This window comes from Hemiscyllium ocellatum, chromosome 28 (assembly GCF_020745735.1).
Source record: "Hemiscyllium ocellatum isolate sHemOce1 chromosome 28, sHemOce1.pat.X.cur, whole genome shotgun sequence".
Classification (NCBI taxonomy): domain Eukaryota; kingdom Metazoa; phylum Chordata; class Chondrichthyes; order Orectolobiformes; family Hemiscylliidae; genus Hemiscyllium; species Hemiscyllium ocellatum.
In genome coordinates this window covers 16,237,767-16,263,772 of record NC_083428.1, presented here as the reverse complement: position 1 = coordinate 16,263,772, position 26,006 = coordinate 16,237,767, and the positions used below count along the sequence as shown (strand labels likewise).

Here is a 26,006-nt window from a genome sequence, read left to right as displayed (position 1 = left end):
TCAGTCTATATGCACTTGTCTAGAAATAGATTTATTTTCCCATTCATCTTTGGAAAGAAAGAGGAATGTGATTATCCCATGTATCCCTTAATGATGTACAATAACATTGAGAGCGATATTAGCCTAATGGTATATCACTGCATTATTAATCCAGATAGTTACGGAAGGTTTCGGGGATCCAGTCTGAAATCACACCATGGCAGTTGGTAGATTTTAAATTCACTCTGGAATTCAGAGTGAAATGATGACTGTGGGAAATAAATCATCTGGTTCACTAATGCCCTTTAGGAAATGAGTCCAGACCCACAGCAGAGTGGTTGGATCTTAACTGCATCAGAAATTGCCTAGCATACCATTCAGTCATAGCAACTGCTACCAAGTTTATTGATTTCCGAGCAGTAAGGGATGGGCAATTAAATACTAACCTAGCCAGAAATGCCCATATCCCAAGAGTGAATAAAAAAAAGTCTCAAAGAAGAAATGAAACCGGATGGACTGTCTGGCAACCAAGGCACCAGAAACAACATTAACATAAACACCCTTGTTCACTCTGCAAAGTCCCCCTCAGTAAGACCTAAGGACCTGTGCTAAAATTTGGAGATCGTCTCACAGTGTTTCTGGCACAGTCATACTCATGGAAACATACCTTACAGACAGTATTTCAGACAACAATATCAACAATTCAAGATATTCCTTTCCAAACAGCAGGAAAGGAAAAGCCTAGGTGGTGGCACTGTGATATACAATTAGGAGAGAGTTGCCCCAGGAGTCTTGAACACTGACTCCGGACATCAGGTGTCTCATGATGTTCGGTCAAACATTTGGGATAGAAACTTTCTACTGCTTTTCTCCTGCTGTCCTCCCTTGGCTGATGAATTAGTGCTCCTCATGTTGAGCAACAGTTGAAGAGTGCGGCATGAGTGCAGATTGTACTCTTGGGAGGGGATTTCAACATCCATTATCAAGAGTGGCTCAGTAGCAACACCACTGATTGAGCTGGTCAGGTCCTAAAGGACATAGCTGCTAGATTGGGTCTGACGCTGGTGGTGAGGAAACCAACAACAGGGACAAACGAACTTGTCATTGCATTATGTTGTGTGGCTCTACTACTGTGCTAAATCAAACAGGTCTAGCGGCTCAAGACTGGGTATCCATGAGGCACTCTGCGCTATCAGCAGCACTAGAACCATATTCCCATAAAATCTGCAACCTCAGGGCCCAGCACTTCATCCACTTTACCAATATCATCAAGCTTTAGGATCAACTCTGATTCAATGAAGACTGCAGGAGGGCATATCAGGAGCACCAGACATACCTAAAAATTAACTGTCAACCTGGTGAAGCTGCATTGTAGGACTACTTGCATGCAAAACAGCATAGTATCAAGTGATAGACACAGCTAATTTCTGCAGTTCTGCCTAATCCAGTTGTGATTGGTGCTGACAATTACACAATTCACTGGAGGGGGGAATATCCACAAATTTCCCCTTCCTTGATGATGGGGGAGCCCAGCACGTCAGTGTAAAAGGCAGAAACATTAGTAATGATCTTCAGCCAAAAATGCTGAGTAGGTGATCTATCTCAGATCTCAAACAGAGGTCCCCAGCATCAAAGATGCCAGTATTCAGTCAATTTGATTTAGATGTTTCTGTAAGAGCAGACATGATGGTAAAAGACAGGGAGGTGTGGCATTGTTAGTCAAGGACAGTATTAAGGTGGTAGAAAGGACGTTTGAAGACTCGTCCACTGAGGTAGTATGGGCTGAGGTTAGAAACAGGAAAGGAGAGGTCAACCTGTTGGGAGTTCTTTATCGGCCTCCGAATAGTTCTAGAGATGTAGAGGAAAGGATAGCAAAGATAATTCTGGACAGAAATGAGAATAATAGGGCAGTTGTTACGGGGACTTTAACTTTCCAAATATTGACTGGAAATACTATGGTGTTTAGATGGGTCAGTTTTTGTCCAATGTGTGCAAGATGGTTTCCTAACACGGTATGTAGACAAGAGTCGAGAGTGTGTTGCTAGGAAAGCACAGAGGTCAGACGGCATCTGAGGAGCAGGAGAATCGATGTTTCAGGCATAAGCCCTCCACAGTATGTAGACAAGCCAAATCTCCAAGTATGTAGATTTGGTACTGAGTAATGAATCCGGCCAGGAGTTTGATTTGGAAGTAGGTGAGCACTTTGGTGATAGTGGCCATAATTTGGTTATGTTTACTTTAGTGATGGAAAGGGGTAGGTAAATACCACAGGACAAGAGTTATAGATGGGGAAAAACAAGTATGATGCAATGAGGAAAGATTTAGGATGCAGAGGATGGGAAACTGCAGGGGATGGGCACAATTGAAATGTGGAGCTTAATCAAGGAACATCTACTGCGTGTCCTTGATAAATATGTACCTATCAGGCAGGAAGGAATGGTCAAGTGAGGGAATGTGGTTTACTAAAGAAGTTGAATCTCTTGTCAAGAGGAAGAAAGCGGCTTGTGTTAGGATGAGATGTGAAGGCTCAGTTAGGTCGCTTGAGAGCGAGGAGGAGACATGAGAAGTCTTTGACAGATAGGATAAAGGAAAAACCTAATGCTTTCTATAGGTATATCAGGAATAAAAGAATGACTAGAAAAATATTAGGGCCAATCAAGGATAGTAGTGGGAAGTTGTGCGTGGAGTCCGAGGAGATAGGGGAAGGGCTAAATAAATATCCTTCATCAGTATTCACATTGGAAAAAAGTCATGTTGTTGAGGAGAATACTGGGATTCAGGCTACTAGACTAGACAGGACTGAGGTTCACAAGGAGAAGGCGTTAGCAATTCTGGAAAGTGTAAAAATAGATAAGTCCCCTAGGTCGGATGGGATTTATCCTCAGATTCTCTGGGGAGCCAGTGGAGTTTGCAGAGCCTTTGACTTTGATCTTTATGCCATTATTGTCTACAGGAATAGTGCCAGAAGACTGGAGTATAGCAAATGTTGTCCCCTTGTTGAAGAAGGGGAGTAGAGACAATCTTGGTAATTATAGACCAGTGAGCCTTACGTCGGTTGCGGGTAAAGGGATGGAAACGGTTACAAGAGATTGGATTTAATCATCTAGAGAGGAATAAGTTGATGAGGGATAGTCAACACAGTGTTGTGAAAAGTAGGTCATGCCTCACAAACCTTATTAAGTACTTTGAGATGGTGACCAAACCGGTGGATGAGGGCAAAGCGGTTCACGTGGTGTATATGGATTTCAGTAAGGCATTTGATAAGATAGGCTATTTTAGAAAATACGGAGGCATAGGACTGAGGGTGATTTAATGGTTTGGATCAGAAATTGGCTATTGAAAGAAAACAGAGGGTGGTGGTTGATGGGAAATGTTCATCCTGGAGTTCAGTTACTAGTGGTGTACCACAAGGATCTGTTTTGGGGCCACTGCTGTTTGTCATTTTTATATTACCTGGATGAGGGCATAGAAGGATGGGTTAGTAAATTTGCGGATGACACTAAGGTCAGTGCAGTCATGGATCATGCTGACGGATGTTGCATGTTACAGAGAAACATAGATAAGCAGCAGAGCTGGGCTGAGAGGTGGCAAATGGAGTTTAATGCAGAAAAGTGTGAGGTGATTCACTTTGGAAGGAGCAACAGGAATAAAGAGTACTGGGCTAATGGTAAGATTATTGGTAGTGTACTGTGTCCATGTACATTTATCCCTGATAGTTGCCACCCAGGTTGATAGGGTTGTTAAGAAGCCATACAGTGTGTTAGCTTTTATTGGTAGAGGGATTGAGTTTCAGAGCCACGAGGTCATGCTGCAGATGTACAAATCTCTAGTGCAGCCACACTTAGAGTATTGCATACAGTTCCAGTCACCAGTTATAGGAAGGATGTGGAAGCTTTGGAAAGGTTTTAGAGGAGCTTTACTAGGATATTGCCTGGTATGGAGGGAAGGTCTTATGAGGATAGGCTGAGGGACTTGAGGCTGAGTTTGTTAAAGACAAGAATGTTCAGAGGCAACTTAATTGAGACATAAAAGATAATCAGAGGGGTTAGATAGGTTAGAAAGTGAGAGCCTTTTTCCTCTGATGGTGATGGCTAGCATGAGGGACATAGCTTTAAATTGAGCGGTGATAGATATAGGACAGATGTCAGAGGTAGTTTCTTTACTCAGAGAATATTAGGGGCATGGAATGCACTGCCTGTAACAGTAGTGGACTCACCAACTTTAAGGGCATTTAAATGGTCATTGGATAAACATATGGATGAAAATGGAATAGTGTAGGATAGTTAGGCTTCAGATTGGTTCCACAGGTCGGCGCAACATCGAGGGCCGAAGGGCCTGTACTGTGCTGTAATGTTCTATGTTCTTCATGATATAAGGAATGGATGAAGGCATTGGATACTGCAAAGGTTATGGGCCCTGACAACATTCTAGCAATTGTATTGAAGGCTTATGATACATCCCTAGCCAAGCAACTCCACTCCAGCTACAACACTGGCATCTTCCCGACAAGGATAAAAATTGTCTCTGATAAAAGACAATCTAATCAGTGCCCCTTAATATTCAATGGCATCACTATCATTGAACTTCTCATAATCAAAATTCTGGGATGACCATATACCAGAAACTGAACTAAACTAGCCATGTTAATACGGCTGCTGCAAAAGTAGGTCAGAGGCTAGGAATACTAGAGTGGGTACTTTATCTCCTAGTTCCCCAAAGCCTGTTCAATGTCTACAAAGCACATTTGCCTGCATTAGTGCAGCTCTAACAACATGCACAAAGCTTGACATCATCCAGGACAAAGCAGCCAGCTTGATTTGGCATCACATTCACAAACTTCCACTCTGTCCACTATCAATGCTCATTAGTAGCAGTGTGTACCATCTACAAGATGAACTACAGAAATTCTCCGATGATCCTGAGAGAACGCCTTCCAAACCCATATTAACTATTGCCCAGAGAACAAGGGCAGCATGTACACAATAACACCAGCACCTCCAATTCCCCTCCAAGCAACTCACCATCCTGACTTAAATATATCACCATTGCTGCAGTGTCATTGGGTCAAAATCTTGGAATTCCCTCCCCGTTGGCACTGTGTTTGACCTAAAACACCCGGACTGCAGCAGTTCAAGAAGATGGCTCATTATCACCTTCTGAAGGGCAAATAGGGATGATCAATAAATCTCGCCCAGCCAGCAATGCTCACGCCCCATGAGTGAATAAAAAAAAGTATTTACTTGGTAACATTGAACAAAGCAACTCATATCAATTTAAGAAACTTGGGGAATTGACGCACTTGAAAATTAATTTGCTCATGAAAAGTGCATCCATCTGTGAACAAAGAGCAAAATGTTGGAAAAAGAGGAAACAGCACAACAGACTTCATTGACTGCACACACATGAAAGCATTTTGTTCAGGCCAGCTCTTGCACAGATTAAGGAAAGCCATGCTGCTCGTTTCAACACAAACTCTGATTTCCACAACTGGAAAGGATAATTAGTCACCTTTGATCATAATGATCTACTGTGCCACCTTACTGTGTACAATACCTTGACTTAAATGTGAACTCAGAATCCTATGACATGAAAGTGATGAGAGATTACCTGCAAAGATTAGCCTAACATTAACACACTATATTTACTTAAGTTCTGCATGGATTCCTTTTTGATTGAACAGATAGGAGTTACTGTAACCTCTGAAAATTCACTGCAGTCTCATAATTCCAGATAACATTTGATAACCTGCCACTCATTTTACTGAACTGAGACTAAGTCCTAATCCCAAGGCTGATCCTTAACCACAAAAGAAGCTAATGTTGTCGGCAATATGTTGGCACATAATAGATAAAAGGAATATGAAAACACATTGAAGCCCCTTCTCTGAAAAAGCACATAAAATTTTTTGAGAAATAGCAGTGACAGCATTGTAATATACTTTCCTCAACTATTACTCCTCATATAGATATTAGGGTTGGCTATAAATCAATTGCATTTGAGTTGGTGTATGGCTTATTTATTGTTTTTCTTGTGTCTATGTTGAGATATCAAACCTTTAAAATTAATATTTTTGATTTATAAACTTTTATTTTAGAAACGTGAAAATTGCGCAGAATATTTAACATTTTTATGTTAATTGATTTCTGTAAAAGACTAGGAAAGGCACTTCACTGTGATTATAAGCCCAATAACTAGTAATTATCATTTTATCCAAGTTTGGTCAAATATTTCTTTATAAGAATAGCTTATGAATGAGGTTAAGCAAATGTCTCTGCAGCTTATACATTATTACTTTCAAGTGATACTGAGTGATATAACATTTCTGAACTTTCCTTTCAGGGTGAATGTTTTGAACTAAACGCAGGAATGCTCAACTTCACCAAAGATTGCTTTAATAGAGATGATTAGAAAGAAAATTCTCTCAGTACTTCCAAGGTGAAGGTTGTTCTTCTTAAAAAAATGCTTATAACTTCTAAGATTGTGCAGATCCTTAAGATGTTGAATGTAGAATGCATGCTCAATTTGTAATAGAAATATTTACAATTGGAACAATGTGGAGAACCAGTATCTAGTTATACCATCTCGATAATACTGCTCTCTGGCGAAGTGGGTTGACCTCTGCACATTTAACTTAAGAGATCAAATTGGCAAGGCTTTTTTTCCACAGCATTTTCCAAACGCACAGTCTCTATTACTTTACAAGAACAAGAGATTTCATCAGAAGCCCTACAGTTAATGGTAGGGCTATGGGGTGTGGAGCTGAACAAAGAGACCTGGTGCATAGTTCCTTGTAAGTGGAATTGCAAGTAGACAAGGTAGTGAAAAAGGCATGTGGCACACTTGCCTTTATTGGTTAGTGCATTGAATGTAGGATTTGGGGCGTCATGTTGTGGTTATGCAGGACATTGGCGAAGCTATGTTTAGAATACAGTGTTCAATTCTGGTCACCCTGCTTTAGGAACAATGTTGTTAAACTTGAAAGGGTTCAAAAAAGACTTACAAGGATGTTGCCAGGATTGGGGGATTTGAGCTACAGGGAGAGGCTGAATTGGCTGGGGCTTTTCCCCTAAAGCATCAGAGGCTTAGAGAGATTTATAAAATTATCCAGGGCATTTTAGGGTCTTTTTCTCAGGATAGGGGAGTCCAAAACTAGAGGACATAGGTTTCAAGTAAGCGGTGAAATATTTAAAAAGTACCTGAGGGCCAACATTTTCATGCAGAGGATGGAGTGTGTATGAAATGAACTGCCAGAGGAGGTGGTGGATGCAGGTACAATTAGATTTAAGACATCTGGATGGGCACATGAATAGGACAGTTCCAGAGGGATACAGGCCAAATGTTAAACAAAACTAATTCAGTTTAGGAAAACTGGTTAGTAAAATGAATTGGACCAATCAGTCTGTTTCCATGCTGTATAACTATGATTCCTTAAAAAGGGAAGGAGTTACTTGGAAACATGAGCATCCAAGTTTCCCTCCAAGTCATAACTTGACTTCTGTTCTGTAGGATAGTCTACATCACGTGGGATGCAGCAGTTCAAGATGGTGGGTACTACAAACTTCTCAAGTGTTGTCTCAAGTCTCATATGTTCACCATACCAATGACACCTACATCCCATGAATGAATAAAACTAAAGGATTGCCACAATTAAACAGATTCAATTTCCTCCTTTTAAAGCTATTCATTTGAGTGCTATCAAAACAACATAAAGGAAAAATATAAACATTTATTACCATACTATTAATGATCAGGTTTGGCAGTATCTGTAGACAGATGGCAGAGTTTACATTTTGAGTTCAGTGAAAGGCATTCTCAGTCACTGGATTTGAAGCATTAACTCTGGTTTCTCTCCACGGATGCTGCTAAACATACTGAGTTCCTCCAACAATCTGTTTTTGTTTCAGATCTTAGCATCAGCAGTTTTTTGTTTTATTTTACCTAACTTCTGCTTAATATACAGTGAAGTCACAAGCTTGAACCAGTGCACTCTTTACAGCATAGGGACACCACTGTGCTATTGGAAAGAGTGTTCCTAGATTTTGACACAGGCACAGTAAAGAAAGGATATTCCATATAAAACAAAGAAGGCCTTCTTCTTGAAAGGTCACTGGAAACGTTAACTCTTACTCCTCTCCACAGATGTTGCCAGACCTGCTGAGTTTCTCCAGCAGTTTCTGCTTTATTTCCAAGTCAGGTTGATGAGATCTTTGGGGGAGGGGTCTTGCAGGCAGTGGTCTCTGCTGCCTTACTCCTCTGGGCACGCTTGTAAATGTATTTGGAAGTTGACAATTTATTTGTGCAATATATATATTCCCTTTTTCTGTAATCATTCAGAGTATTGGCATTCAGAGCTAATGTTTCTGAAGGTCTAATCCCATAAGGAATGGCATAATAGAGTACAAAAGATGCAATTAAATTATATGTTCCATATGTGGGATCAAAGTGTTTTATATCGGAGACTGTTGGGACATCAAAGAATGCTATTGTGTCTTTTCGGGAAATGCTAACTTTGCGTGTAGTGATGCCAATTTGCATTTTAAAATGATTTTATTGGGGTGGAGTAATTGCTGGAAAGATTCGTGTTGCGAGTCCAGAGGTCCAATAACTGGCTTTCCACATCGCTCTTTGCTAGAAAGTGGGGCTTTTTTGGTGAATGGTGGGCAATGTTCCAATCAACTTGTGTAGAGATGTTACTACACAGACGCCCAGGTCACTCGGCTCAGAGGCAGGGATACTGTCAATACGTCACAAGAGCCCTCCCCCACCAACCCTTTGGATTATAAACTCCATTTTGTAATCTAAATGTGTGTCTTGAAGTCTGCATCTTTGCTGAAATCAATCTTACCGGATTAACTTTGTTTGATACTTCAGAGAGAAAGTGTAAGTCCAAACCTGTAGCCAAAACAGTGTCATTTGCAGCTGATTGTGCATCACTGCGTTGTAGCCAGTTCATGGAGAAACTGTCGGATTTACAACCTTTCCTCTCAGTGTGTTGACTTTATTAAAAGAAAAAGACATTCTGACGAGTGAAATTGCTGAGACACTTCAGGTATTCCGCTCGAGTGAAAACAAGTTCTCCATTCTGAGAGGGGTACCCCCTGAGTGTCTCATTCACGTTTCTTGCGGCAGAAGCGCCTTCTTCAGGTTGTTGACTGAGAATGGTGACCCAGACAGTGAGCAGGATTCACTCTGACCCGCTGTATTTGTTCGTCAGCTTTCCTGATCCGTTAACATTGTTACCTGAATTTGGAGGGTGCCCAGATCTTGTACAGATTATTGCCCACTTTGAAATAGCCCCCTATCCCTGACAGACACAAGTCTTTACTGTCTGTCCCGCTGAAAGACGGTGCAACTTCTTAAATCCAACAGTCCTTTTCAGACTCACAAGAAATGTTTGTAGTGTGATGTTAGAAACATGAACGGCTGAGACGCTTTTGGCATTTATCATTCATTTCAGTCTCACAGTTCTCCAGCTTTAACGTTCACTACCTTCAGTAACACGAAGCCCTCACTGTTAGTATTTGGTGTAAGACCCCACTATCCTTGCGAAATCTCTGTCAGCTTGTCCGAAGATCCCTTTCACTTCCACATCCCAGGCTTCACTCTCACATCCATCCGACCTTAACGAACACAAAACTGACGGCTATCCCACCTGGTTGCAATAAATCATTGTATCAACAGCCCTCAGCTTATTCCAACTTCAACACAGCAGCGTGAGGCCTTCACTCCGACACGGTTAACGTGCCCTTCCATCTAAGTGCATTGTAATGGTCTGCATTTTGATTAACTTTGTTTCTCTCTCCACACTAGCCAGACCTGCTATGTTTCTCCAGCACAGTCACAATCATAGAGTCACAGAGATGTACAGCACGGAAACAGACCCTTCGGACCAACCCGTCCATGCCGACCAGATATCCCAACCCAATCTAGTCCCACCTGTCAACGACCGGCCCATATCCCTCCAAACCCTTCCTATTCATATACCCATTCGGTTGCATGTTGTAACTGTATCAGCCTCCACCACTTCCTCTGGCAGCTCATTCCATACATGCACCACCCTCTGCATGAAAACGTTGCCCCTTAGGTCTCTTTTATATTTTTTCCCTTCTCACCCTAAAACTATGCCCTCTAGTTCTGGACTCCCCCATCCCAGGGAAAAAGACCTTGTCTATTTACCCTATCCATGCCCCTCATGAATTTATAAACCTCTATAAAGTCACCCTTCGGGGAAAACAGCCCCAGACTAATGAACCTCTCCCTTATTGCTCAAATCCTCCAACCCTGGCAACATCCTTGTAAATCTTTTCTGAACCCTTTCAAGTTTCACAACATCCTTCCCATAAGGAAGACCAGAATTGCATATAATATTCCAAAAGTGGCCGAACCAATGTCCTGTACAGCCGCAACATGACCTCCCAATAAAGGAAAACATACCAAACACTTTCTTCATTATCCTATCTACTTACTTTCAAGGAGCTATGTTTTGTTTAAGTCAGATTTCCAGCATCTGCGGTATATTGCTTTTATTTACGTTTTCACGAATAAATCTACTTTAATCTCTTAATAATATCGAGTATAAGTAATTTTAAAAGTGCCAGTGTGTATTTTCGTACAGAAAATCAGATTATTTTAAAAACACACAGCAAGTCAGTCAGCATCTGAAACTAGGGACAGTATAAGGGAGTGTCCTTAACAAGTATGGAGAGAATCTTCCCTTAAGATAACTCTAGTAGTTCCTGCTCGTTCTGCTGGGCATTTTGTTGTTCCTGACACAACGATTTACGATCCACTTCCATGAAAAAAAATATTATTACGATTTCAACCCACGTGTGGCAGAGTTGCTGTTGAGTATAGAATCTGCCTATAACACTAGTTGTCGCTGCACACAGATACATTGTGAACTTCTTTTAACCCGGAGAAAGTGAGGACTGCAGATGCTGGAGATCAGAGCTGAAAAATGTGTTGCTGGAAAAGCGCAGCAGGTCAGGCAGCATCAAAGGAGCAGGAGAATCGACGTTTCGGGCATAAGCCTTTCTTCAGGAAAAGAAGGGCTTATGCCCGAAACGTCGATTCTCCTGTTCCTTTGATGCTGCCTGACCTGCTGCGCTTTTCCAGCAACACATTTTTAACTTCTTTTAACCCCCCCCCCCCAGTCCTAACGACTTCAGTTAGTAACTTTACACTACTTTTTGTTGTTACAGCTGACTTTTCCAACTGTCCATTTTCACCCCAGAGGAGCAACATTGTTTCAAAATCAACCCCTTTTCCTGATTTCAGAGAAGTGGACGTGAACTCTTCGTGATCGTTTTAGAATTGCAACATATGTTTACGATAAGTTCTGTGAAAGAGGAAAAAAACGATTTAAAATAACATGATTCGCTTCTTACCGTAAGAGGGATTGTCGGCGATGAAATGACACAGGATTGCAAACATGAAGGGGATGGTGAATATGTTCTTCGTTAACAGACGCATGGTGACAAGGCACGAAGGGAAAACGAGCAAGCAAAACGACGAGGGAAAAACAGTCAAAGGGTTTCTTCTGCAAGGTCAGACCTCACTTTTCACAATGAATGTGAGCTGTGATTTCCCAACTGGTCTTTAAATATATCGACTTGATGGGCGGATAGAGCAGACGTGTTCCCGAGTGGGCGGGAAACAACAGCCAGTGAGGTGAGAGGCAAAACATTTTTTTTCCCCCCGTTGCAATATTTTATCTTATCTCAAACCACGCCCAGCGCTTTGGATTTCAACCAGAACAAGCTTAGTCTCCCCGCCAGCATCCAAGCCACAGCGAGGTCACATTTACTGTGCTCTGCGTCTTAGTCAACATTTCTTTCAAACTAAACTCCGAAGGATTGATTTCACGGTTTGCCTACCCAAAGCTTTCCCGATTTCCTCACTGGTTGTATCTGAGGAGCTTTTAAGGATAAATTCATCTGTTTGCTTTGAACTGTACAAAGAAAGGACGCCTTTCCAAGATCTGTCTTGAAATTTCAAGCAGCGGACCAGTCTCGCAATCCCAAAAAATAACTTGCCGATCGGAAACAGACAGGAATTTCTGCCTGCCTTTACCTCGGCGTTGAGTTGGCTGTGGCAATGATTTATTCTTAGAATTGATTTCACATGATTCCCGGGTTCTCTGGGCTGATGGACCCAAATATTTGCCTGGGATTCGGAGTGTGGTGTTATTCTGTGTGGGGCAGCAGTCCCCATTTCGCACTACGATAAACAACGGACTCCCAAAATAGGACTGCTCGAAAAATAAATCTGACAAATTGCATTGTTCCACATTCGTCCAAATTCGTGATTGAAAAGAAAATATAACACACAACTTTCTTTCAGCCTCCAAACAAATTGATTTAGCTTTCTCCCGAAGAACCGTATGGAAAACAGAGTTTATGAATCAGTTGCACTGTATTGAGCACAGAGGAAATTGTTCACATAGCACGGAAATGAGCATTATGGTCGTGCTAAACGCGCCTTTAGATACATCTTTTAGTCAGTCGAAGTCTGACAAAGTTTTAAAGTACCAATCGTACAAGTAAAAAGTGAGCCTCCTTCGTTACCGTCTTAGGGATAGTCCTGTCGCCATTATTGATACTTCAAACAGAAGTGTTTTCAAATTCATGTTATTGATGTAAATTACCAGGATTAAACATAAATTGGTCTGGAAAGAACACATCTACAAATATTCATTGTCATAAGTGTTCAGTTTTATAAACTCTAAACCGCATTAACGTATACCTACTTCGAAACAATATTCTGCAATACATATAGTTTGCTCACTTGTCCGGAAATTAGTGGTGCCTCAACTATACGACTTTGAGGCATCAGCATATTTCTTCATGATTCCTACAATTAGTCCCTTTCACGGCGCTGTTTTATATGAAGGTAGTGAATTTGCTATAATTCATCATCCCGAATCAAAGTGAGTTGCCTCCGACTCCACCTAAACCCCGGACTACTTGGTATCTTGGGGGCATCTTACCCAATTGATATTGTTCAAATTTCCTACTTCCTTCATCTACTTAGTACAATGGGTCCTGTACTAACTGTCTCACCCAAGTTAAATTCTGTAAACACATTCCACAAAATTGGGTTTTCGTTTCCTCCCTGCGCCCATTAACTTGTGAGCAGTGTTAAAAAAGAAATAGCAGTCCCAAAGTAATTCAAAATATTCATGTAATATTGCACAAATAAAATATAAGGAGTGTATCAGAAGTAATCATTCACCTTGGCATCAAATCACTAATTGTTTCAAATGAACAGTTCGCAACTTGACCTGTACCTTTCCGTTAAGTTACCGTATTGTAACTGATTTGATTTCCTCTGCAAATTCTATACTTAATGTAATATATGCACAACTGCTATAATTTTGTGGGGTCAGTGAATGGATACAGTTACTTTGTAACAGACAGTGTATGTTGGCACCCAGTCACTTTTCTCATTATGTAACTTATGTCAATAAAGACATTAAACAAATTTGTTGGAACAGATACTGTTTTTAAAGAACATTGAGAAAAACAAGTTCGGTTCTTAAGTTGGTCAATAGGTGCAGACTTCACCCAGAAACGCCAGCAGCTTCACATTGTAAGCAACTGTGTGCACCACAGACTGCTTTTCAACCTGTTATTTTAGGTTAAGGTCAGGTTTATGCAGTTTGTTCTGAAACAAATTACCACATGTGCAAGCTATTACAGCAGAAGGAAAATGAATTGGCGAGCATTCTGTTTCCAATGGTAGTGTTATGTTTTTAATACCAAACTTCTAAAGGACTGCCATCAACTCACTCTGGGGCCCATGTTTCTAAAGCTGGCCTTTCTTAATTAAGACCATCTTTAGGATGTCTGCAAAGTTATGGTGAGAAGCACTGGGTGGGATAAAACAAAATAGAGAAAGGGCTATAGTCACAGACTTTTACCAGTTTACCTCTCCACTATGACACTGTTTTAAATCAGGCTGAGTTCACTTAGAAGGAGCCTTTTGAAATGAAATATTACTTGATAAAGGGGGGAAAATAATTCCTGCAATTGTTGTTTATAATTCACAAGATGAGTCGCAATCAAAACAAAAATGTGAAAAAGAAAATTGAAGAGAAGAATAAATCCAAGGCTAGGCAACTCAGTGGTGGAAGAGCTTATAGAAATGATTGACAACAAAATTAACTTGGATGAGTCTTGGTTAATTAAAGAAAGCCTACTCAAGATGCACTTGTTAAAGGTAAATTGTGTTAAACTAACTTGATTTTCTTTTTAATGTTGTTGTAATGTCGTTTTAATGTTGTTTTAATGTTGTTTAATGTTTGGATTTCCAAATCAAAATTCATAAAGTGCTACATAGTTGACTTACCAGAAACGTTGATGCTCTTGGAATGAAAGAAAAAGTTTAGGGTGTAGGTTTGCTCGCTGAGTTGTAGGTTTGATATCCAGACATTTCATTACTTGGCTAGGTAACATCATCAGTGGCGATCTTCGTTGCCAGAGAATTCCTAGAGGCCTGGCACTCCAATCACAATACCATAAACAAATACATAGATCTAGATACCATCTATCAACCCCTCAGAAAATGAACGGGAAATGACATCACCACAAACCCCAGGAACCCCATCCAGGACAAACATATAAATAGAAAGCAGGAGACAACAGTTTTGCTTCACTTGGAGGTCACCACTGATGTTACCTAGCCAGGTACTGAAACGTCTGGATATCAAACCTACAGCTCAGCGAGCAAACCTACACCCTAAACCTCAACCTGAGGTACAAACCTTGCAAGAAAGAAAAAGTGGCGTGAATACCAAGATGGCCCAATGACTGGAAAGAGAGAGTGGTGAACAGTTATTTTTCTAACATGAAGGTAGGTACAGAGTGGGGTTAACTGTATCATTTCAAGTATATTAATGACTCATTAAAAAATTAGAAGTATTGTGAACTTTTGGGGATGATAGTGATAGATGTCATGGATGAGCTGGTAGAATGAGCTGATAACAAGATTGATGTGTGAAGTATTACATTTTGGTAGGAAGAATAAGGTGAGACAATATCCAATCATGGATACAGTTCTAAAGAAAACACAGAAACATAGTGAACTATGGGTAAATGTGAACACATTATTGATAGTGGTACAAAGTTAAAAATCACACAACACCACGTTATAGTCCAACAGGTTTAATTGGAAGCACTAGCTTTCAGAGCGCTGCTGCTTCATCAGGTGGTAGTGGAGGGCTCAATCCTAACACACAGAATTTATAGCAAAAATTTACAGTGTGATGTAACTGAAATTATACATTGAAAAATTGGTTGTCTGTTAAGCCTTTCATCTTTAGAATACAGTGATAGTTTCACTTCTTTCATGTGTAAATCACAAAACATTTTTTTTAAAAAAGGTTGCATTCTTGGGTTAGCTATTAACAATGGTGATAGCTAGACAATATGTTGAAGGTGTTGGCCCCCTGTGTTCTCTGTCTATGCCATGATGTTTAGATTGTTATCTCACTTTTTAGATTAGAATCAGAGTTTTACATAAATTCATGCAGTTTTTGAGCTCAGAGTTCTACATGAATGCATGCAGTTTTTCAGCAAAGTACAATGTAACTCTGCAAGTACAAATTCACCTCACAAAATATATGTGTGCATGTGGGTCTTTATCTGTGTGTGTGTGTGTGTCTGTCTGTCTGGGGTGGAGGTTGTGAGTGTGAGAAAGTGTGTGTGTGTGTGTGTGTGTGTGTAGTCAGCGCAGAGTGTCTTAAGTCTGTGAGGGGGTGCATGTGTGAGTGTGGGAGTGTGTGTGTGGGTGTGGGTGTCTGTGTGTACCTGTATCTGATTGTATGTGAGAGTGTGTGTAGGAATATCGGGGTGTGTGTGTAGTGCAATGGTGATCACCTGTAATGTGACATGAACCCAAGGTCCCAGCTGAGGCCCTCCATATGGGTACCGAACAGACAGGAAAGTACCCTCCCAGATGGGGAACACTTCAGTGGTCCAGGACATTCAGCCTCGGACCTTTGGGTGACCATCCTCCAAGGAGAACTTCAGGACAGGCAGCAGAGAAAAGTGGCTGAGCAGAGGCTGACAGCTAAGTTCGGTACCCATAGGGAGGGCCTCAAACGGGACCTTGGGTTCATGTCACATTACAGGTGACCACCATTGCACTATACACACACATAGACACTCCTACACACATGCACACTCTCTCACACACACAGGCACTCCTATACACACATACACGCACACAGACACCCACACGTACCCTTACACACACTCCCACACTCACACATGCACCCCCTCACAGACTTAAGACACTCTTCACTCACCCCACACACACACACACACACTTTCTCACACTCTCAACCCCCAACCCAGACAAAGACCCACACGCATACATATATTTTGTGGGCTGAATTTGTACTTGCAGTGTTAAGTTGTACTTTGCTCAAAAACTGCATGAATTTATGTAAAACTCCGTTATCTCACTTTTTAAGATTAGAATCAATCTAAACATCATGGCATAGACAGGGAACGCAGGGGGCCAACACCTTCAACATATTGTCTAGCTATCACCATTGTTAACAGCTAACCCGAGAATGCATCTTTTTTAAAAAAAGGTTTCGTGATTTACACATGAAAGAAGTGAAACTATCACTGTATTCTAACAGATGAAAGATTTAACAGACAATCAATTTTTCAATGTATAATTTCAGTTACATCACACTGTAAATTTTTGCTATAAATTCTGTGTTAGGATTGAGCCCTCCACTACCACCTGATGAAGGAGCGTTGCTCCGAAAGCTGGTGTGTTTCCAATTAAACCTCTTGGACTATAACGTGGTGCTGTGTGATTTTTAACTTTGTACACTCCAGTCCAACACTGGCATCTCCAAATGTTGATAGTAGTAGGTGTCACAAACCATTGGAAAAGTGTACTGATACTTGAGCTCTCCTAATTCTGGGGTTTCACTAGAGTTGATTTTTTAATCAAATTACTCGAAATCCACAATTTATCTTTTGGAGTTGCCGTTGTTGGACTGGGGTGTACAAAGTTAAAAATCACACAACACCAGGTTATAGTCCAACAGGTTTAATTGGAAGCACTAGCTTTCAGAGCGCTGCTTCTTCATCAGGTAGTTGTGGTGGTTCCAATTAATCCTGTTGGACTATAACCTGGTGTTGTGTGATTTTTAACTTTGTACACAATTTGTCTGACAGACTAAGATTAATAAAACAACCAGATTTTTATATGTAACAAGAAACTACTGTTTATAACAGTACCACAGGCAAACAAAAACAAAATCAGGTCATAACACTTTAGCTTAAACTCTACTGCTGTTAAACCTTTACACTCATATACAGACAGACACAGATAAGCAAATGAAAAGAAAAGATGTTATGGGCAAAGGGAAAAGGAAAACCCAGGGGAACTCTGTTCAATAACACCAGAGCAAAGTACTCAATGGGATGGACTTTTGTTTCTTCTGAGTTCCTTCTCATCTCAGAGTTTCTTCTTTCCAAGTCACTTCAGTGCTTTACTGAAGACACAGGATGGTTTGTACTAATGCAACCACTTCATAGGTCCACTCACACCAATTGGCTGACACTCTGCTGATGTATTCAATTTCAGTTTTTCCAGCTGCTGCCACGCATGGAGCTTGGAGGTCCACACAGCGGCTAGAAACATTAGAAAGAACGTAGGTTGGCACACTAATTATTCAGTCTCTTAATCTTGGTTAGAAGCAGCAAGCCTATGGCAAATAGTGAGACAGAATAGCTAACTATCTCCCAATTCCTTGTTATTTCTCATCAAGGAGAGAGATGATGCTGACGTTTTAGAGTATGGAGGCTTTCTGCTATTGTGTTGTTCACACATAGGCCGTCCACTTGCTCAGGGGCCTGTCTGAGTTTTGTCATGCTGACCTCCTTTGAACCATATACCCGGTCCTGAGTGAAAAAAAATCAACCAGAGTGCCTCTGGGAAAAGCTGCCCTGACCACATGCTCATTGTGTGGATGAATCCAGCAATCTTTTCCCACTGTTTGAACCAAACAACAATGTAAATACAACTCACAATGAGTTTCAGTAACTTGCTTTAAAACTGCAACATTTCCTTCCAGAATTTCCATGGTTTAAAGCTGTATCCTTTGCCCATTTTAGTCCATTGTCCAAAAATAAATAAATGTAAAAAGCTGTGGTCTTTATGCAGGGCTGGTTGAGAAAATGGTCCAAAACGCACCATTTGAATCTGTCTGATGAAAGTGACCAGTTTGAAACAACAACCCTGTTCCTCTCTCCACAGATGCCTTTCCTTAGCACTTATTCATTCTCTGTATTTATTTAAGTTTTCCAGCATCTGCTGTATTTTAGTTAAGAATTTAATTTTAAAAAGACAAACAACATTCAGAGCTTGTTAAATAGAGGTACAATGGCAAGAAAGTTACATTGAACCTTCATAAAATACTAAACCTCAACGTGTGTTCAATTCTGAATAATAATCTTTTAAATGCATGTGAAAGCTTTAGAAAGGGTCTAGAAAACATTTATGAAAATGGTTCCAATGATAAATTAGAGAGACGAAGATTCTTCTCATTATTAAAAAAAATTGGAAAACATTCCAAATTATGAGGGGTGTCTGAACAGAGTAGATAGAGAGAAGCTGTTCCTGTTGGGTTGAATGTTTCAGAATCAGAGCACATGGATTTAATGTGATTGATGAGAGAACCCATGGCAACATGAGAAAAGCTTTTGTTTTAAAGTAAGGGTTTAGGATCCCGAATGGGCAGAGTCAAATTAATTCATGACTTTCACAAGGGATCTGGATAAGCTTTCACAGAGAAATAAAATGATGGATCATTTTGAAAGGGTGTCGTAGTGGGATTAAAGGAGTTGCTGTTGAAAGAAACAGGCATGGACATGACAGGTCTCTTTCTGTGCCATAATTGTTTTATGATTCAGTGTAAAAGCTTAGAAAAAAGATCCAGAAAAACCAGAGTAGAATACAAAATGGACTCATAATCTTTTACACACAGTGATCTTGGGATCTGAATCCATAGCCCCCTAAGAGTGCAACACAAGTGAATAAGATGGTAAAGAAGGTACACCTTCATCGGTTGGGGCACTGAGCTAGAATCTGGCAAGTCATACTGCAATTGTGTAAGATTTTGGTCAGGCCACAATTGGAGTACATGTGCAGTTCTGGTTGCCTTAGGATGTGGAGGCTTTGGAGACTGTGCAGAAGAGTTTACCAGGATGTTGCCTGAATTGGAGTGTATTAGCCTACAATGCATGGTTGAACAGACTTGGGTTGTTTTTGCAACATCATCAGAGGGTGAGGGGGAGACCTGATAGAAGTATATAAAATTATGAGGGACATGGATAGAGGGGAAAGTATAAAGATGTGCAAGGTAAGTCTTTTATCCAGAGTGCTGACAGGAGAGATGGCAGAAGCAGATACGGTGGCACAGTGGTTAGCACAGTGGTTAGCAGATGTGGGCGGCACGGTGGCACAGTGGTTAGCACTGCTGCCTCACAGCGCCTGAGACCCGGGTTCAATTCCCGACTCAGGCGACTGACTGTGTGGAGTTTGCACGTTCTCCCCGTGTCTGCGTGGGTTTCCTCCGGGTGCTCCGGTTTCCTCCCACAGTCAAAGATGTGCAGGTCAGGTGAATTGGCCATGCTAAATTGCCTGTAGTGTTAGGTAAGGGGTAAATGTAGGGGTATGGGTGGGTTGCGCTTCGGCGGGTCGGTGTGGACTTGTTGGGCCAAAGGGCCTGTTTCCACACTGTAAGTAATCTAATCTAATCTAATCAGATACGATGCCAAAGTTCAAGACACATTTAGACAGACATATGTACAAGCAGAGAATAGAGGGATACAGACCATGTACAAGCAGACGGGATTAGTTTAAAATTGCATCATAGTCAGCAAAGACATGATGGGCCAAAGGGCCTGTTCCTGTGGTGTATTGTTCTAAGGAAGATCTTACATTTATATAATGCTATCCGCTTGATCAGGATGTCTCAAAACACCTCAAAGCTAATTCATTATTTTTTTTAAAAGTGCATTATTTGTTAAGCCAGACCAAAAAAGGTAAATTGTGCAAAAAGCAATAACTAACTAGTAAATTTGGTTTAGGAGAACTGTTCGATGAACCAATGTTCTTTAGGACATGAGCAGCATTCACTTTTTATACTGAACTGAAGATTACATCTTTAACAGTCACCTGAATAGGCAAGGAGATCTCGGTTTAATATGGCATTCAAAAGTCAGTGGGATCTCATACTTTCAAATTGTAGGCAAATATACAAGTATGTGGATCAGATCCTTGTTGTAGAATGATGGCTGTAAGATCTGTAACAAAACTCTGCCCATTTCAGCATATTTAAAAAATTAATTTAACTTTTGAATTAAATTAATTTTTTCTTCTTTCTGTGGTTAAGTTGGTGGAGATGGTTGTGGGAAACTGTTGAGTAGTGGATGTGGTCCATTCCTTGTGGCTATGGCAGTCGTGGCTTGAGAAACTGTTCCAGTGTCAATAGATTGAGGTCAGTTCTTTTCCTTTGATGTTTTCGTGGCACGTGCAATGGCAGTACAGTGAATGATCTCTTGATCCTTGAGAGTTAATTTGTGTGGTCCTTCAGTCCTCTGAAGTTGAGAATGGGCCCTGGTCATTGAGAGGTTAGACAGTGCCTTGGCTATGGATGCGTCTGGAGTATTGGCAACAATGAGGTAGTTTTGGCAGAAGCGGTGTTCTGGATCAGGTCAATGCAGCTATTTCAGCGTGCTTCCTCCTTGGTATTGTGGCCTCAGTAATAGCTTTGGCAGCTGTGGAATAAGGCATGTCCCCTAGCCACTTATGATATCAAGAATCCGTGGTTGGAACAAAAAATGAAATTTGTCTTAAAATTATATGCATTATTTCTTCTTTGTAATTTATGTAAGTAAAATGGTGCCGCATTAATTATATACACATTTTACTCTATTTTCATAAATATGTGAAACAATAAATTACTATACTATATTTTAGTAAAGTTATCCCTAATGTGTGGTTAAGTAGATCAAGAAAAGCATTAAAAAAAACTCTCCCAAATTTTTAAGGAACATGTTGTTGAGATAATATCCAATTGTACCCAATTATTGTAACAATTAAAGTTAAGAAAAACAGGAACTACTTAATTGTTTGTTGATTAGAAGTAAGCTACTGTACCCTATGGTAACTTAGATACAGAGTCTATTCATTATTCTGAGAAGAAGTTGATCCTTTTTTAAAATCGAGCAATGGTGTGACAGTGTTAGATTTCCATTATATTGGATTATAATTGATCCATCCTGTACTAGTTTAACATAATCACTTCCTTATTAATCAGTTGATCAGTTAAAAAAAAAATTAAACCACAAAAGTCTGCAAAGACGCAACCCTGAAAACATGTGCTTTGCAGGTAATGCTGGAATGCCAATTTTAAACTATCATGCATTTTCAAATATTGTTTTGCCTTAAGGATCTGTTTGCCAGAAGCTTGCCACAAAGGAATTGTTTGTGGATCTAGTTATTTTCCAGTTATGCCTGGAGATTCATCTGAATCTTCAAGTAAAGTATGCCATTTTGTTTATGGTCAATTCTCTGTTATCCACTTCAGTTCCAGACTGCTACCATTCTCTCTAATTTGATTGTAATGTTTTAAGAATGAAGACACTTCCTAAAGTATCATTTGGATGAATTTAAAATAATACGGTACGTGGCCATTTTAAAGAGTGGCATTATGTCACAAATCAATTTGGTTGCCACATTTTTAATATAAAAAATACATTAATTCATTCACAGTTTTCATATCATCCAACTATCTGTCTGATATTTTTGGAAACATACAAAATATTTCAATGTTTCTTAATCATCTGACCATCTGCTTCCTGGTACTTCTCTAATTAAAATGCACTATGGTAATAAATCATATGAGGTTTACTATTGCCTGACAGAAATGCTTTAAAACTAATTGCGGGAATTTTCCTATTTGTAGCTCAAGAGTGGAAGCAGGCAAATTTTAGCTCCATGAGCAGGTTATGGCTCCGTGAGCAAACAATCTACCGGAAAATGTGTGGCATAATGTTTTTGACAGAAATCCTGAAACTTCATGGAGTTCCTCCTGTGCAGAAAGAGGTCATTCGAATCTGCGTCATTCCTCCAAACAGCATCCAATCCAGTCCCACACCTCCATCCCATTCCCATAATCCGACGCGGGGTTTTTAACTATGGCTAACCCACCTAACCTCCACATCCCTGCTTACTATGGGCTTTTTTTTAAAAAATAAAGCAAGGCCAATCCACCTAACCTGCACATCTCTGGACTGTGGGAGGAAACCAAACTACCTGGCAGAAATCCATACAGACCCATAGAGGCAGCAGCACTAACCACTGAGCCACCAGACCACCCTAATCTTCACATCCTTAACAATCAAACTGAATGTTATGCTCTCACACATTGTGGCATGGAACTTTCCCAAGGAGGTCATCATCATGACTCAAGGAACTTTGAGGTATGTAACCTTACCAAATAAACAATCAAAGTGTCTACACTTCTCTTGGACTAAACTTCTCCCAATAAGCCACCATTAAATGCATTGTACGCACTTATTTTTCCTGGGAGGATTAATGTTCCTCCTAACCTGCCTGCACAGCCATTGGGAGATTCTGTACATGTTGAATGGTGTGCTGACACAGGAAGCTGCTGTTTTGCATGCATCTCAGGCGCCTGCATTACAGCGGATGTTGGCGAGGCTGTGTCAGTTTCTAAGCATTGCCTTTCAGTCCTTGCTCTAGATTTCATTGCCAAACAGGAACATCAGACTCAGTGTTTATTTTCCTTAATACCATAAAACTTGTTGAACTTACTGATAAGAAAGCAATCAGTGGGAAATAATAATAATGCTGATGATTGCTTGTGGTTATCATTTGTTATCTACATTTTCTGACAATCGCTGCCTTCCAGAATAAGTGAAAATCGAAGGCAGGTGGGTAGCACTGTTTAATTAGTCAAGGCAAGATTACTGCAATTGCCCTTTCCATGTCCTCAAAGCGAATGTTGCAAACTGTTCCTGTACAAAAAGAATGGAACTTACTCTTCCCATTTTCTATGTAGTTCCAGCCATTTTATTAACTTATTGGCTGACTGAAAGTTCAATCCAATATGGTGATGTTGTAACTTTGATTACCATTGATGTTTCCCCATTTTTCCTTTTCTGTTGCTGTTCCTGTGGCTCTGACGAACTTCCAGCCTCACCCTGTTTCAGTGAGCTCCTTCATATCAAATTAATTTGTTTATTTTAGCCCCAGAGCCCACGACTCTGGAAGTTTCTAGAGTCATAGAGATGTACAGCATGGAAACAGACCCTTCGGTCCAACCCGTCTGTGCTGACCAGATATCCCAACCCAATCTAGTTCCACCTGCCAGCACACGGCCCATATCCCTCTCAACCCTTCTTATTCATATATACATCCAAATGACTCTTAAATGTTGCAATTGTACTAGCCTCCACCACCTCCTCTGGCAGCTCATTCCATACACGTACCACCCTCTGTGTGAAAACGTTGCCCTGTAGGTCTCTTTTGTATCTTTCCCCTCTCACCCTAAACCTATGCCCTCTAGTTCTGAACTCCCAGACCCCAGGGAAAAGACTTTGTCTATTCATCCTATCCCTGCCCCTCATAATTTTGTAAATCTCTGTAAGGTCACCCCTCAGCCTCCGATGCTCCAGGGAAAACAGCTCTAGCCTGTTCAGCCTCTCCATATAGCTCAAATCCTCCAACCCTGGCAACATCCTTGTAAATCTTTTCTGAACCCTTTCAAGTTTCACAACAGCTTTCCGATAGGAAGGAGACCAGAATTGCACGCAATATTCCCACAGTGGCCTAACCAACGTCCTGTACAGCCACAACATGACCTCCCAACTCCTGTAGGGAAAAAGTGAGGTCTGTAGATACTGGAGATCAGAGCTGAAAATGTGTTGCTGGAAAAGCGCAGCAGGTCAGGCAGCATCCAAGGAACAGGAGATTCCACGTTTCGGGCATAAGCCCTTCTTATGCCTGAAATGTCGAATCTCCTGTTCCTTGGATGCTGCCTGACCTGCTGCGCTTTTCCAGCAACACATTTTCAGCTCCCAACTCCTGTACTCAATACTCTGACTAATAAAGGAGAGCGTACCAAATGCATTCTTCACTATCCTATCTACCTGCGAATCAACTTTCAAGGAGCTATGAACCTGCACTTCAAGGTCCCTTTGTACAGCAACACTCCCTAGGACCTTACCATTAAGTGTATAAGTCCTGCTAAGATTTGCTTTCCCAAAATGTAGCATGTCACATTTATCTGAATTAAACTCCATCTGCTACTTCTCAGCCCATTGGCCCATCTGGTCCAGATCCTGTTGTAATCTGAGGTAACCCTCTTCGCTGTCCACCACACCTCCAATTTTGGTGTCATCTGCAAACTTACTAACTGTACCTCTTATGCTCGCATCCAAATCATTTATGTAAATGACAAAAAGCAGAGGACCCAGCACTGATCCTTATGGCACTCCACTGGTCACAGGCCTCCAGTCTGAAAAACAACCCTCCACACCACCCTCTGTCTTCTACCTTTCAGTCAGTTCTGTATCCAAATGGCTAGTTCTCCCTGTATTCCGTGAGATCTAACTTTGCTAATCAGTCTCCCATGGGGAACCTTGTCAGACGCCTTACTGAAGTCCATACAGATCACGTCTACTGCTCTGCCCTCACCAATCCTCTTTGTTACTTCCCCAAAAAACTCAATCAAGTTTGTGAGACATGATTTCCCACACACAAAGCCATGTTGAGTAATCCTAATCAGTCCCTACTTTTCCAAATACTTGTACATCCTGCCCCTCAGGATTCCCTCCAGCAACTTGACCACTATCGACGTCAGGTTCACTGGTCTACAGTTCTCTGGCTTGTTCTTACCACCCTTCTTAAACAGTGGCACCACGTTAGCCAACCTCCAGTTTTCTGGCACCTCATCTGTGACTATCGATGACACAAATATCTCAGCAAGAGGCCCAGCTTCCCACAGAGTTCTAGGTACACCTGATCAGGTCATGGGGATTTATCGGCCTTTACTCATTTCAAGACATCCAGCACTTCCTCCTCTGTAATCTGGACATTTTGCAAGATGTCACCATCTATTTCCCTACAGTCTATATCTTCCATATGCTTTTCCACAGTAAATACTGATGCAAAATACTCAGTTAGTATCTCCCCTATTTTCTGCGGCTCCACACAAAGTCTGCCTTGCTACAACTACCATAACCACCTTATTATTCTTACAGATAGCTGAGATCTCCTTACAAGTTTGTTTTTCAATTTCCCTCTGTCTATTAGGGGTCTATAATACAATCCCAATAATGTGATCATCCCTTCCTTATTTCTCAGTTCCACCCAAATAACTTCCCTGGATGTATTTCCAGGAATATCCTCCCTCAGCACAGCTGTAATGCTATCCCTTATCAAAAATACCACCCCCCCACCCTCTCTTTCTATCATTCTATTTCCTTACTAGTTTTTACTCTTCCTCCATGAGTGGCCAGCACAATTGTAATCTGCTTGAAATCCCCTTTGAGAGCTTCCAGTCCACGCACATTAACAAGGTCTCTCGCTATTATTTTCAATAAACCGGTAGCTCTATCACCATTCCATCACCGATGCAGTACATTGAGGTTCAACTCAGATTTAATCTTACTAATTTCCCCATTTCAAAACAGACTTGATATGCCCATGACTATTAGCGACCAAACCTGCACAATTAACAGTGGCCTATCCCTTTCAGACTTAGCTGTCAAGACCGCCCTGATTGATCAGCATCTAATCTGAGGATTGCTTGCACACTACCTTGAGGATTCACTGTGGTCCAATCCCTGGACTGCAACAGTACAGATCCCTGAATATGCCACCCAGTAATTTGGTTTGTTTTGCTCATGGGATCTATACTTCATTGGCTGGGTCATCACTCAATGCCCATTCATAATTGCTTTTGA

General features: G+C 40.9%; 1 protein-coding gene across 2 annotated transcripts in view; it reads right to left on the bottom strand.

The window, feature by feature from the left end:
- Positions 1-26,006, bottom strand: part of fstl3 (follistatin-like 3 (secreted glycoprotein)) — an 87,861-nt gene that overhangs the window by 32,288 nt on the left and 29,567 nt on the right. The window contains exon 1 of one of the 2 annotated variants that reach the window (XM_060846516.1): positions 11,367-11,563. The exons of the other annotated variant lie outside the window; for it this stretch is intronic. Coding sequence (XP_060702499.1) covers positions 11,367-11,451 — 85 coding nt within the window. The 5' untranslated portion in view covers positions 11,452-11,563. Of the gene's footprint in view, positions 1-11,366; positions 11,564-26,006 lie in introns of those variants that run through there. 2 annotated transcript variants of the gene reach the window in all.